The following is a 12369-nucleotide window of genomic DNA, read 5'->3' as shown; positions in this document are numbered from 1 at the left end:
CAAATTCACAAATTGCTCATACTGACTGGCTCCAAACCTAACCTGTTTGATATCTTTATCCCGTGTGCATCCTAACATCTCCCAAGCATCCGAGAAAAGACAAGCATAAACAACCGTTTAAATCCACTTTGGATTTCCGAACAATTTACATTTAAAAGCACTTATGCTCTCTTCACTTAACACGAGAGGGCAGGAAAAAGACGCATACACACACAATATTGGCAGAGAGCACGGTATTGAATGGAACAGCACACAACACACCCCAGGGTTTTCCACTGCGACCCACCACCCTCAATGTCACCGTCAATGAGCTCTGAACTACGAAACATGCTGAGAGACGTTAAGAGAGTGCTGTAATTGCTATTGAAAAAAGTCTAATTTATATTATGAACGACATGTTACACTTGGCTTCGGCTCGATTTGCACTGGCGCACGGTGGGGTACTTTTCCAAACAGTCGAGTCCAAATTGTTTCTAATATAGAGAATCCGCAAAAATACATTTGATAGAATTTAAACCCAGAAGCTATATTCTAGAGTACATCAAGTCATGGGGTTACAGATGATGGTAGAATGAGAATTATTCAGTAAGAAAACTTATAGACTTTTAAAAACTAAATTCTTTTTACAAAAGTTTTATTTTGTCCAGGTAGATTGAATAAATACCATTCTGTACAAAAGCAGCAGTACTACTACGTTGAGTTTTTTCCTGCACGCTCGCACTGAATATCTGTGCCAAATGTGCGCTCCTGTCATGCCTAAGCATTCGAGGGGGAGTGACACCATGCCTACCCTCTATAATTATCGCCTGTCGACATCATCGTGCGTATCGCAAGGAGTCTTTTGGTTGCATTCATATTTAAAAGAACCGCACACCGAATAACAAAGTATTGTTCGACGTGGTCTGGCGCTAGGCCTGCTTCGGTCATCATCACTGATGTGAATTCAGAAGACGGCTCTCGGGACGAGCAAGTGTGCTCCCTGTACTTAGTAGGCCGGTGGTCGGTGCGATATGGTCTACATTCTAATCCTAGCAATCTATGATTCCGCAGCCAACCTGTTATAGGTTCTCGCTATAACAATAGGGCGAGAGACTGAAAGTGGAGTAACTCCACCCCCTGATGAGTGCCCTCGGGGCACGCATATGTCGATTCGAAATGAGATTCAATTCCTATTTCCATTGTGCGGGCTGATTCGAGACTGAACTGATCTGAATGCTGACTGCTATCTAGAGGCAGAGATGGTTCTTGCTGCACTTCCGTGCGTAGAAATAATGTTTTGGATACAAACGTAGCATACATGAGGCATCCTATTAAAATTAACAACAATTCAAAACAACAAATGATAATTGCTGCTTATAATGTGGGTTTGAAGTAGGAAATCTTTGATGTTTTCGAAATAGGAAAATGCACATTAAGGCACATTTTCTAAATTGATTTCAAATAAAATTGAGCCTTATCTAATCAGTATTTAAAACTCATGAGTCTGGATATAGATTTTTGGAATGCAGGTAACGAAATAGATTGGACGCATGCTTTCTATGTGCCTAAATGCAGTCCAAGACAAGTAGGTCATAATATTTTTGGCGCAGTATGTGCATTGACAGGGCGAAGTACTCTAACACCAAACATTTCCAGACATCGGATACTTTTAAAACTAAGTTCCTTCAATATATTTTTAGAAAGTTATATAATAGGTTTCTTCCCAGCTTCCCAGTCTTAGCTAAGCGAAAATTTTCCACAATACAAATAGCATCAAAGTATTCAGTGATATTTTATATATTTTGACGTTCTATAAAATATATGAAATAGCACTGAATACTTTGATGCAATTTGTATTGCGGAAAAAGTTGGCATAGCTATGAAAGCGTTGAAATATAATTACGAAAGATAACATTTTATTGCAAGGCACTATATATGTAATAGGCTGTCAATCTAATTGCTGTTAAATATCCAATTGAGTTCACCGAGTAGTGATACTGCCTTTCTTGCATTTAGCTAAGACACCAAGCTTATATGGCGCTCATATGAATCATACTGTATATACCATTTTCTTCATAATTTTTAAACGCAATGGTCGACCATTTTTTGCTCGTCAAGCTGAGTCGATTGATATATAACATCTTGGGTTTCCGAATCATCTATAAAAAGTTCTTTTTCGGAGTGATCAACATTGTTGAACGAGAAAGGCAAAAATGGCTAAGAGAATGTTATCCTTAATACCTATACCATTTATTCGTATTGGCCTTCCGGTTCAGATATACAGAAAAACAGGAAAGACATTGAAAAGCCTTTAGCTGTTCCTTCCATATCAGACCAAACTGCCAAACAAAACAATCTCTCTTTTTCTAGGAAAGGAATATTATGTAAAGTGCACGGCATATTGACTCTTGGTAAGGCTTTTCTATGTTTTGATGATCTACTTAGTGTTTTGCGTTGATCCTATTTAGTTGCAACGAATCGCTACAAAGCAATAAATAAGAATGGTCAAATTTTCCACTTCGACTGGTTCAAATTCGTTTGCGGCGGAGCCCCGTATGAGGAAGGAAAACACTGCATCGAGTAAACCACAGTAGGCTTGTATGAGCGTAATGATGACGGCAATGTGATGAGGCATTGTGAATGAATGCCATCGCAGTAGTCGACAGTTTAGTCTATTGTGAGGGTGCAGTCAAAAGGAAAAAAGGTCTCTTAGAGACCACTCCACTGCCTTTTTGTCGTCGATCGTATTGTCCCTGAACGGGGTGGATGATGAGTCAATTTTAAGGAAAAATGTTCGAAAGAAGAGCACCCTGATGGTTGACGTCTCTTTCTTACTATCTTGGTGGTTTACCTTTTTTTTAATTTCTAGAAGGCATATTTTATTGTTGTGTTTTTGTTTTGTTCAGTCATTACTGGGAGGAAAGGTAACTCAGGTAGACGCATTCCGACCAAAGGGATTCTTTAAGCAAAAGAAAAAAAGATATTTATATTACTTCAATTGTAGCTTCGGGTTCAGTTTTGTGCAACCTCTCCATACAAGAGCAGTGCGAAAATTTACGATTAAAATATTAGTGCTCAAGGAATTGACACTGCGTGATAAGAAACGATAAGAACCGAACAAGATGAGGTTCTGGAACATTCCGTTACTAGCGACGGGAGCTGTGCTATTGGCATTGATCATTGGTGAAATTAGTTGTGATGTGCGCGATCTAGATGGGAATGATTTGAATTACAATGTGAACAGTAGGCAGCATGGACTTCCCCAAACGGATCCTTCCACATCTGCGGGTCGTGGATTTGCCGACTCCGCGAAAGATTTGATTATGAGTCCTGCTGGTCAGTTGGCGGTATCATTCGCTAAAGAAATGATCAGTCGATCTGCTGGGAATAATCAGGTACGAGTGAATTATAACTGACAACTAAAGCTCAGTGTGTGATGTGATTAATGTACAGTATCATCAAATCAGTTGTAAAATAATTTATATAGTGTCACATAGGGGAAAATGAAAAAAAAAACTAGCCCTCCACCTGTACACCTCTGCATTTAACAGAGATTTCATCCAAAATATAGATTTTTTCGAGATGAGCCAGCCTCGGGCTAAAAGCCTCGTTAATGAAAACTAAAAAAAAAGTTTTTTCGAAGTGTTCATAATTAGTCTAACATATCAGTTAATAAACGGTTAAACCATTTAATTCCACCACTTTGTTGTACCTTGACAGATACGTATTTCGACCTCAACAGTCCAGTACGAGACATTGAGGACGACCTTACTGTTGAGGTCGAAATACGTATCTGTCAAGGTACAATCAAATGGTGGAATTAAATGGGAAGGAACAAACTCGTCTTATGACAAGTTCAAAATTATGTTTTTTTTTTTCTAAAATGAACGAACGAAATATAATTTTCTAAAATTGTCACCTTCTTCTGCACAAGTGATAGTTCTATTAACCTCAAAGATTGATGTTGATAAAGGAGGAAATGTTTTCATTATCTAATGAAAATTATAGGGGAATGAAACGCCGAAACTGCATAAAAATAGGGAACGTCCCAGACTGATGTTAATAAAGAGGAAATGTTGAAGTCGGTTGATTGATAATTCGGCGTGGTGTTGATCAGTTAAGCGATCAGTCAATCTGTTAAAATATTGTCAGTCAGCTTCAAATATTACGAAATTTTAATTGTGTTTTACCGTTTTGAAATTCTTTAGTAATTTATTGGAAAAGTGTCTAGAAATTCTTTGAAATGCTTCTCTAAAAACCTCCAATTCCTGAGAATATCCGAAGAAGCGTGATGTGATGATGGAACCACTGTAATCTGAATATATTGGACAGTAGTAAAACCTGTTGTGACTTTGGAATTAAGTCTGCATACCAAGAAAAACACTCAAAATAGCTTACAGCTTACATTCGATCCAACATCATTTCATGCTTCTTCGGATATTCTCATGAATTCCTTGGGTATTTACTTCGGGAGTTCTTTCTGACATTCCTTCAGATATTTTTGGAATACAGTAATATCCCGATTTTATCACCCCCTTGGTAAATTTTGGGTTGATAAAATAGGGAATGTGACAAAATCGGAAAAAAAATATTTTCGATTTTTTAATTTATTTTACAAATGTGAATCAGTTTATGCCTTGGAAAGGTAAAATGCGTGAACGGTACCCGTTATTCCTTGTTGTGAAAGCTTAAGAAATCGTTGACAGGTACTCAGAAATTATTTTTAATAAGCCACAGGCGGTGAAAGTTATTTCATGAAAATCATTGTAGTTAACGACTAAAATTTTCAAAATTTTTTGGAGTAACAAAATCGGGTCGAAAACGTGATAAAATCGGGGGTAGGCGAAATCGGGGAGTGACAGAATCGGGTCGACACTGTATTCATCTTTATGTTATTTCAAAAATATATCCAGAAATTCTTTTGGAGAATCCTCCAAACATTCTTTTTGTAAATACCTCAAATATTTCTACAGCAAATACCTCTTGCATTTGGAAATTTCTCCCGTTACTTTTTCATAAATTTCTCTGAAAATTTTCCTAGGTCCAGACATTTCTGTAAAAAAATGCTCTGGAAATGAATAAAGGAATTTCGTCAATCTCTTTTCAAGAATTCATTCGAAACTACCTCCATAAATTCTGTTCGATTTTTTTTTTCAGGAGAACTTTAGGAATTCCTTCAGGATTTCTTCCGGAATTTCTTTTAGGAATTTCTTCAAAAATTCCTCCTTCATGAAAACTTTAGTTCTTTACGAATACTCTCAAGAATACCTCCAGGAATGCCTTCCGAAATTCTAGCACGAAATCATTGGAAATGCTTTAAGAATTTTCTAGAATATACCTCATGTTGCTCTCGTAACAATCAAACCAACGGTAAAATATTTTGGTTTACATTGATAATTGCTTACATTGCTATACTTGCTTCACCGGAAATAGAAAAAAAAATCGCTGAAAAAGCCATTTTTTATTTCTTTTGTTAAATATCTTGACTGTGCATGTGCACATGTTTTGAAAATGGACAAATTGATATGAAATTTGCGAAAAAGAATCCACGTGTCTTGGAGGGCCTTGAACGTTGAGGGTTCCAACTAGTAGGAGGTTGAGGTTCGAGTCCCTCCAAGACACGTGAATTCTTTTACGAAAGTTCATATCAATATGTCCATTTTCGAAACATGTGCTGTGCATAGGGATGAAACGATACAACAGAGGTATCGATACTTTAACTTCAAAGTAGTATCCTATAAAAGTATCGATACCACCAAATATCGAATTAAAAGCATCGATACCTACTCGTATCATATGAGTACTCATATATTTGAAGTAAAATTCAAAAACGATTGTTTTGTTACTGTCAAGTAGTTATTCATTGGGAGGTCCCGTAGCGTAGTGGGTACACGTTCGCCTTATAAGCGGACGGTTATGGGTTCGATTCCCAGCCTCCCCACCAAGCCCTTGTCAGTCGCCGGAGGTGCAGCCCAAACGGTGGCGTTTTGGGGTGCGCGTCTTACCGGCACGGCTGCCCTATGACGACTGACAAATTGTTCAAATTACACTTATTATATTTAGTATATATAAGTGATACTAGCGTTTCACGCCGTAAATATTAGACATACAGCAATGTACCCTTAAACAAAGTTGTAGAGGGGAAATGGCGCCAGAAGTCCGCCATAGAACACATTTCGGAATTCCTCCTCTGGAATTAGTTATTGGATGAATACTAAATGATAATGAAATGATAAGTTCAATCCCTGTCTGTCTATGGATGATTCAAATTTACACATTTTCTGATATCCCGATTTTCAGATCTTAGAAGTGACTCAGAGCCTGCCGACCCAGACCATAGTCATGATCTAATCGTTTCAGAATATTTTTACATATTTTAAATTCCGTTCAACAACTGCACTATGAGGGATCCCCATACAAGTGAGCGGTCAAAAATAAAATTGGACTTTTAAAGTGATTTTCCACTTAATTTTAGCTAAGTATGGTCGAAAAAGGATGAATATGTAATTTCTAGCACCCCCTTTCTTTAGGGATTGCCCATAAATCACGTATTTTTTCCCATAAATTCCATTAACGTGCCAAAGCAAACCAATTTGGGAAGTTTAATGCTATATGTTTTCTTACGGAGATGGAAGGGGGTTGAGCAAAAACTAAGTACAGTAATTTAAGGGCATCATGTACCCTTCCCCCTATTATCATTGTGGACTGTCGTCCATATATTTTTGTATGTTGTCATGTTTTGTATGCGGATAGTCATAATTTTTTGTGGGAAGAAAGTAACAAAACGCCTCCCCCTACCCCCCTAGAAGAGGAATTCAAAATAAGTTAGTGGTTATGGGATGGTTCACTGTTCTATGAAATTTACGTGCAGTGACGGGAAATGTCATTTCGATGTCATGGGACTTATTCGCTAATAATTTTTTTTCACAAGTTATTTACAATTGTGCTTTTTGCCTTTCTCGTACAACAAAGTTGTACCAGAAAGGCTTTCATTTCACTCCCAAAACGTACTTTTTATAGAGCGCTTGTAGACCCATAGTATTATATACCATTCGATTCAGCTCGACAAACTGAGCAAATGTCTGTCTGTCCGTGTGTGTGTCCGTGTGTGTGTGTGTGTGCGTATGTGTGTGCACATTGAAACATTAGCCAATTTTTCTAGTACTAAACCTGAATCGATTTTGCTACAACAAGTTGCATTCGATGTTCACTATTGAGTTTCATAATGATGGCACTTCTCAAAAAATAGTAAATATTCAAAGAGTTATGAGACATCATTATTTCGTAACAAATAAGCTATCGATTTTCTAGGTTATGTTCTCCCAAGACACAATTTATTCGAAACCGGCACACTGACAGCATAGAATACACAGCTTACACGGAAGAAAAAACTTCACAAAGAAACATAGAGACCCATTAATGAGTTAAAAAGTACCTATTTTAAGATTTCATGTATACACTGAAAATTCTCGTTTATTTTTTCAAAATGACCTAAGAAACATATTTTCATGAATGAATTTTAATATTGCGATCAACAGACCAATATGATAGCTTTTGATTGCAGTACACAAATTAATTCATGAAAAAAAGGTGACATATGTTCTTTTTAAAGTTAAGCGTCATTTCTGCCATTATTTTTCCCTACGGTTAGATGACTTTACCCATTAATGGGTACTGTGTTATTGTTGATATTATTCCCACCGTGAAAAATTCACCCATTTTCTTCAAAAAGCGCCACTACTCATTAAAATGGGTAGTGGCACTTTTTCAAGAAAATGGGTGAATTTTTCACGGTGGGAATATTATCAACAATAACACAGTACCCATTAATGGGTAAAGTCATCTAACAGTGTATGGGCCGATGTGAGCAGTGAGAAGTGAAAAGTGAGACGTGAGAAGTGCGAAGTGAGGAGTGAAAAGTAAGAAGTAAGAAATGAAAAATGAGAAATGAAAAATCACCAGATGATCCGAAATGAAAACAAAAATGTTTTTCCAAATTTAATCTAGACTATCCTTTGAAAAGAGCTGAAATTTTTTTGCTAATATTTTCAAATGGATATAATAGAAAAACCCACAAAAAAGTGTTGTATGGGTGACCATCGCAAAATCAGTCAAACTTTCTAGTGAAAATATCGGAAACAATCCAAATTGAGCCCTACACTGAAAAAAATCAGTTTAAAAATTTTATAGTCGATTTGCGAAAAAACGCCCTTTATTATTTAAATGAAATTTTGTCTCAAGATAGGTGATTATGTTTCCTACCAACCGTCCATACATCGCAAGCTGGGCACTCTTAAGGAAAAAAAGTTTTTCTAACAAAAACTTTTTCTTGTCGGAATTATTTTCAGTGTATTTTCATCTGAAATTAAACCAATGAAAGCCATCGTTATAGAACCCCAAGCAAATCTATTTTTATGATACATTGTCTTATTTAGTCACTAAATATAGTTTGTTTTTAAATTAAGAGTAATATTAAGAAGGGGTTTATATCTTCAAAAAAATATTATATTCCATTATTAGCTAGCCACCCTAAAACCAGAGACCGGCGGAGTGAAAAACTGTCGAAATGGCAACGTATGAAAATGCATGAAATCATGACAATGATACTGGCAGCACTTGAACTTTTGCTTGCTTCTTATGGAAGCAAAAAGTAAACAAGTCGAAATGGAACCACTTTTGACGGTTCGATTGGAACCAAGATGGCGTCTTCGCCGATCTCTTATTCTAGTATTTCTAGTTGCGACCAGTTACGACCAAAACATTGTACTCTGCCTGACTGTACATGAATACTTAATATGAGTATATTATGTATACATATGTTAAATCCACCCCTTAACCCTTAAATGCGCAATGTTGTTTTAAAACAACAAACCGAAAATACGTTCAATGTTAATAATTTCAATGATTATTTACATTAAAAATATTTCCGACGATTACTAAAAAAATCGCCTTGCGCCTTTAAGGGTTAAAGACACTGAAAAAATCAATTCCGTCAAGAAAAAGTTTTTGTAAGAAATTTTTTTTTCCCTTCAAAGTGCCCAGCTTGCGATGTATGGACGGTTGGTACACAGTTAGTTTCGATTACCGAAGTCGGTAAAATTTTACTGGGTTTTTGAACAGCAGACTTAACTCGGTAATTTCAGATGATACCGAAAATTCGGTAATGATTCGAACTCATAAAATGTCAAAAAAATGCTGGTAAAGTCAGTATTTTTTTCGCTGAGTTTCTCGGTAATTATTTTGTTTACCGTGGTTTACCGAATTTTCCAGTTATTTTTTTGTTTTAAATCATTTAATTAGCCATCACAGGCAGAACAAATTTAAAAAATGGGAGGAAATATGTATCGTTGTCCAACTTCAACGATATGTAGTTATATAAATGAGTTTATGCAATGAAAATTGATGCTTCCTACTGGATATAATTTGATGTCCAAAGACCGTGACCAAAGATTTGCAACCAAAATAGGGAAATTTTCTCAATATTTTTAATTGGGTGATGTACTTGTACTCAATATAGCTGGAACCGACAAGTACGAACTTCTTCCATCCCTATTACTGCTTGGGCATGGATTGTCGCTGAGAACCAGATAATTTCTAAAATATAATTATGACGAATGAAAACAGCAGCAGCCGGTATGTGAGAGGACTTTCTATTTTGTTCTACTGGAGATTCACTAGTGCACCCGTAATCTTCAGCGATGCTCTTGGCGATGCTAACTAATCCGATTTCGAGATTTACAAATAGATTCTTCCAGAGTTAAAAAACCAGTATTTGCTTCCAGAACTTTGAAATGAAAAATGCGGGTAAAAGAAATTTCTTGACTTTTCAAACCACGAACTCAGTTGACGTTTACTTTTGAAGGGCTAGTCGGTAGAAATGAAGAAATACGGAACTTTTGGTATTCGTATTTACTGACTTTTCAATCTAATCAGTAAACACTAAGTAAACAATCACTTATTACAGTAAAGTCGGTATTTGTCATTACCGAATTCAGTAATTCAAGAAGCATATCACTGACCATCGATAATATTTTGTCGAATTACTGAATTTTCGGTATTGTTTACGTTTTACGGTTCGAAAACCGTAAAAAAAATTACCGAACAGGGAAGCCGTGACTAAGTGTGTAGGGAACATAATCACCTATCTTGAGACAAAATTTTGTCCAAATCGAAAAGGGCGTTTTTTGCAAATCGACTTTTAATTTTTTTAAATCGATTTTTTTTAGTGTAGGGTTCAATTTTGAGTTTTTCAAAAAGTTTTATTAGAAAGTTTGACTGATTTTGCGATAGTCACCCATACAACACTTTTTTGTAGGAAGGGTCGTTTTTCGATTATGTCCATTTGAAAAAATCAGTAAAAACAAGTTTGACCCTTTTCAAAAGATAGTCTGAATCAAATTTGAAAAAACTAAGTATGCACTTTTCTTTTAACTGCACTTCTTAAATATTGACCAATAAATTTACAAAAAGTCAACTTAAACAATCAGAACACTTGCAAGTTCCCAAAAAGTTCTATTTTGGCTTTACGCATTTTATTACATTTCCCGCATAACTTTTCAAAAGGACCTAAGTAATTTTTTTTCATGAATTCTCTCTTAACTTTTCAAAAGGACGTAAGTAACATTTTTTTTCATGAATTAATTTGAATACTGCAATCAATAGCTTTCATGTTGTTCTGTTGATTGCAGTACTCAAATTAATTCATGAAAAAAATGTTACTTAGGTCCTTTTGATAAATTATGCGAGATCTATAGTACAGCAGAAAGTCCATTGCTGATAAACGTTCATTTCGAACAATACACCGCAGATTGCTGGTTAATTTTTTTTTACATATACTCTGTCTCGCTCAAACCAACAGCGAATAATCTAGCGACTACTTTAACGAACTATTTAAGGAACAGCTACTTTAACCGACCGTGTCCATTTAGCAAGTACGGCGTTGAACATAATCTGGAGATTAAAATAACACTTTAATAAAGTTTAAAAATAGCAAGTAACCGCACAATATTGAGTAAAACAAATTAAGGGTGTAGTATTTCCGCATGCGGTGAATGAATTTCGCACCGTGTATATAACTGACAGCATGAATGTTTGTGTTGCTTCTTTCGTGCTTTATAGTCCAGTGCATGATGACGTAGGTTGACAGTTCACAGAGCTTGTTTACAGGGACTTAGTCTCTGGAGCAGCTTCCGGAAAAACTGTTTTGCGATTAATTAAGAATATTGATGTCTGCTGTGGTGGATTTATGGTAGGAATCAAAGCATATCACTAGAATATTCGGATCAAAATGATTTTGAAAGAAAATTACTAATTTTTATTTCCAGCTGATCGATTTTAATTCTAACACCCTGTAAACAAGCTCTGTGAACTGTCAAATAATTGAGGTTAAGTTAAGATCTTGCATTGGTCTATTGATGATGCTAACCTCTCAAGCAAAGTTTTCCAAAGCTTCAAATGTGGAACACGAAAACTAATGGACGAACACACACGCGCTAGAGACCCGAAGCCGATGACTTCATCCGCTCGCATCAACACAGCAGTAAAAGTTTCATCGTTGGAAATAAAAATCGCATACCTACGTACGTGCTTTCTCGTGCGCTCGTTACGTTTGCTGCCATTTTGTTTCATGCTTTGGAAGGAAAGAAGAGGCGTGCAGTTAGCCACTGCTTTTTGGTTTGGGTGGAATGATGATGTAGTTTGGGCATATGGGTGATTTCATACACCTCCTTATTTCCATATTATGCGGCTTTTTTCATTTATATTTATGTGAATTGTTGGTTTCATTTTCACAAATGTGCTTGTACAATTATTACACAAAGGGATGCAAAATCAATGTATGACATACAACTAGTATTATTGAACTTTAATATTACACTGGTGAAAAAACACTACGTGGGAATCAGGAAAGTTGGAAACATATCGAATTTTAATCCATATGTATTTTTCAAAACGCGCCGTTGCGCTAATCATTGTATTTACTATCGCTAATCATTGTACTATCGCACGATCGCATATTTGTAACTTATGCATTTTTTCCTTTCTCGTACAACAAAGTTGTACCGAAAGGCTATATGATTGCTAAAAAAACTTGATAGAAGGCCCGGAGACCCATAGTGTTATATACGATCGACTCAGCTCGACAAACTGAGGTGACGTCTGTTTTTTTGTGTATGTGTACAAATTTTGTAGGCACACTTTTTAGAACTTAGAATTATCCGATTTACTCGCAACAAGTTGCATTCGACGGGGAATTGTTTGCTATTGGAAATGGGCCCGATCATTGCTTTTCGGAATTATTGAAAAATCATTGTTTTTCCTCAAAGGTCCCCCTTGAAAATTCAAAGAACAATTTTTTTTTGAATGGTGGCAAGGCAAAAATATTAAAAATGA

General features: G+C 36.1%; 1 protein-coding gene across 1 annotated transcript in view; it reads left to right on the top strand.

Annotated features, from left to right (window-relative positions):
* Positions 1 to 2919: 2919 nt before the first annotated feature.
* LOC134228081 (uncharacterized) overlaps positions 2920 to 12369 on the top strand; it is a 22902-nt gene continuing 13452 nt past the window's right edge. The window contains exon 1 of the mRNA XM_062709858.1: positions 2920 to 3374. Coding sequence (XP_062565842.1) covers positions 3102 to 3374 — 273 coding nt within the window. The 5' untranslated portion in view covers positions 2920 to 3101. The remainder of the gene's footprint in view (positions 3375 to 12369) is intronic.

The sequence above is a fragment of the Armigeres subalbatus genome, chromosome 3 (genome assembly GCF_024139115.2).
Source record: "Armigeres subalbatus isolate Guangzhou_Male chromosome 3, GZ_Asu_2, whole genome shotgun sequence".
Classification (NCBI taxonomy): domain Eukaryota; kingdom Metazoa; phylum Arthropoda; class Insecta; order Diptera; family Culicidae; genus Armigeres; species Armigeres subalbatus.
Note: the sequence above shows the minus strand (reverse complement) of the source record. Positions and strands in the feature narration are given on the sequence as shown.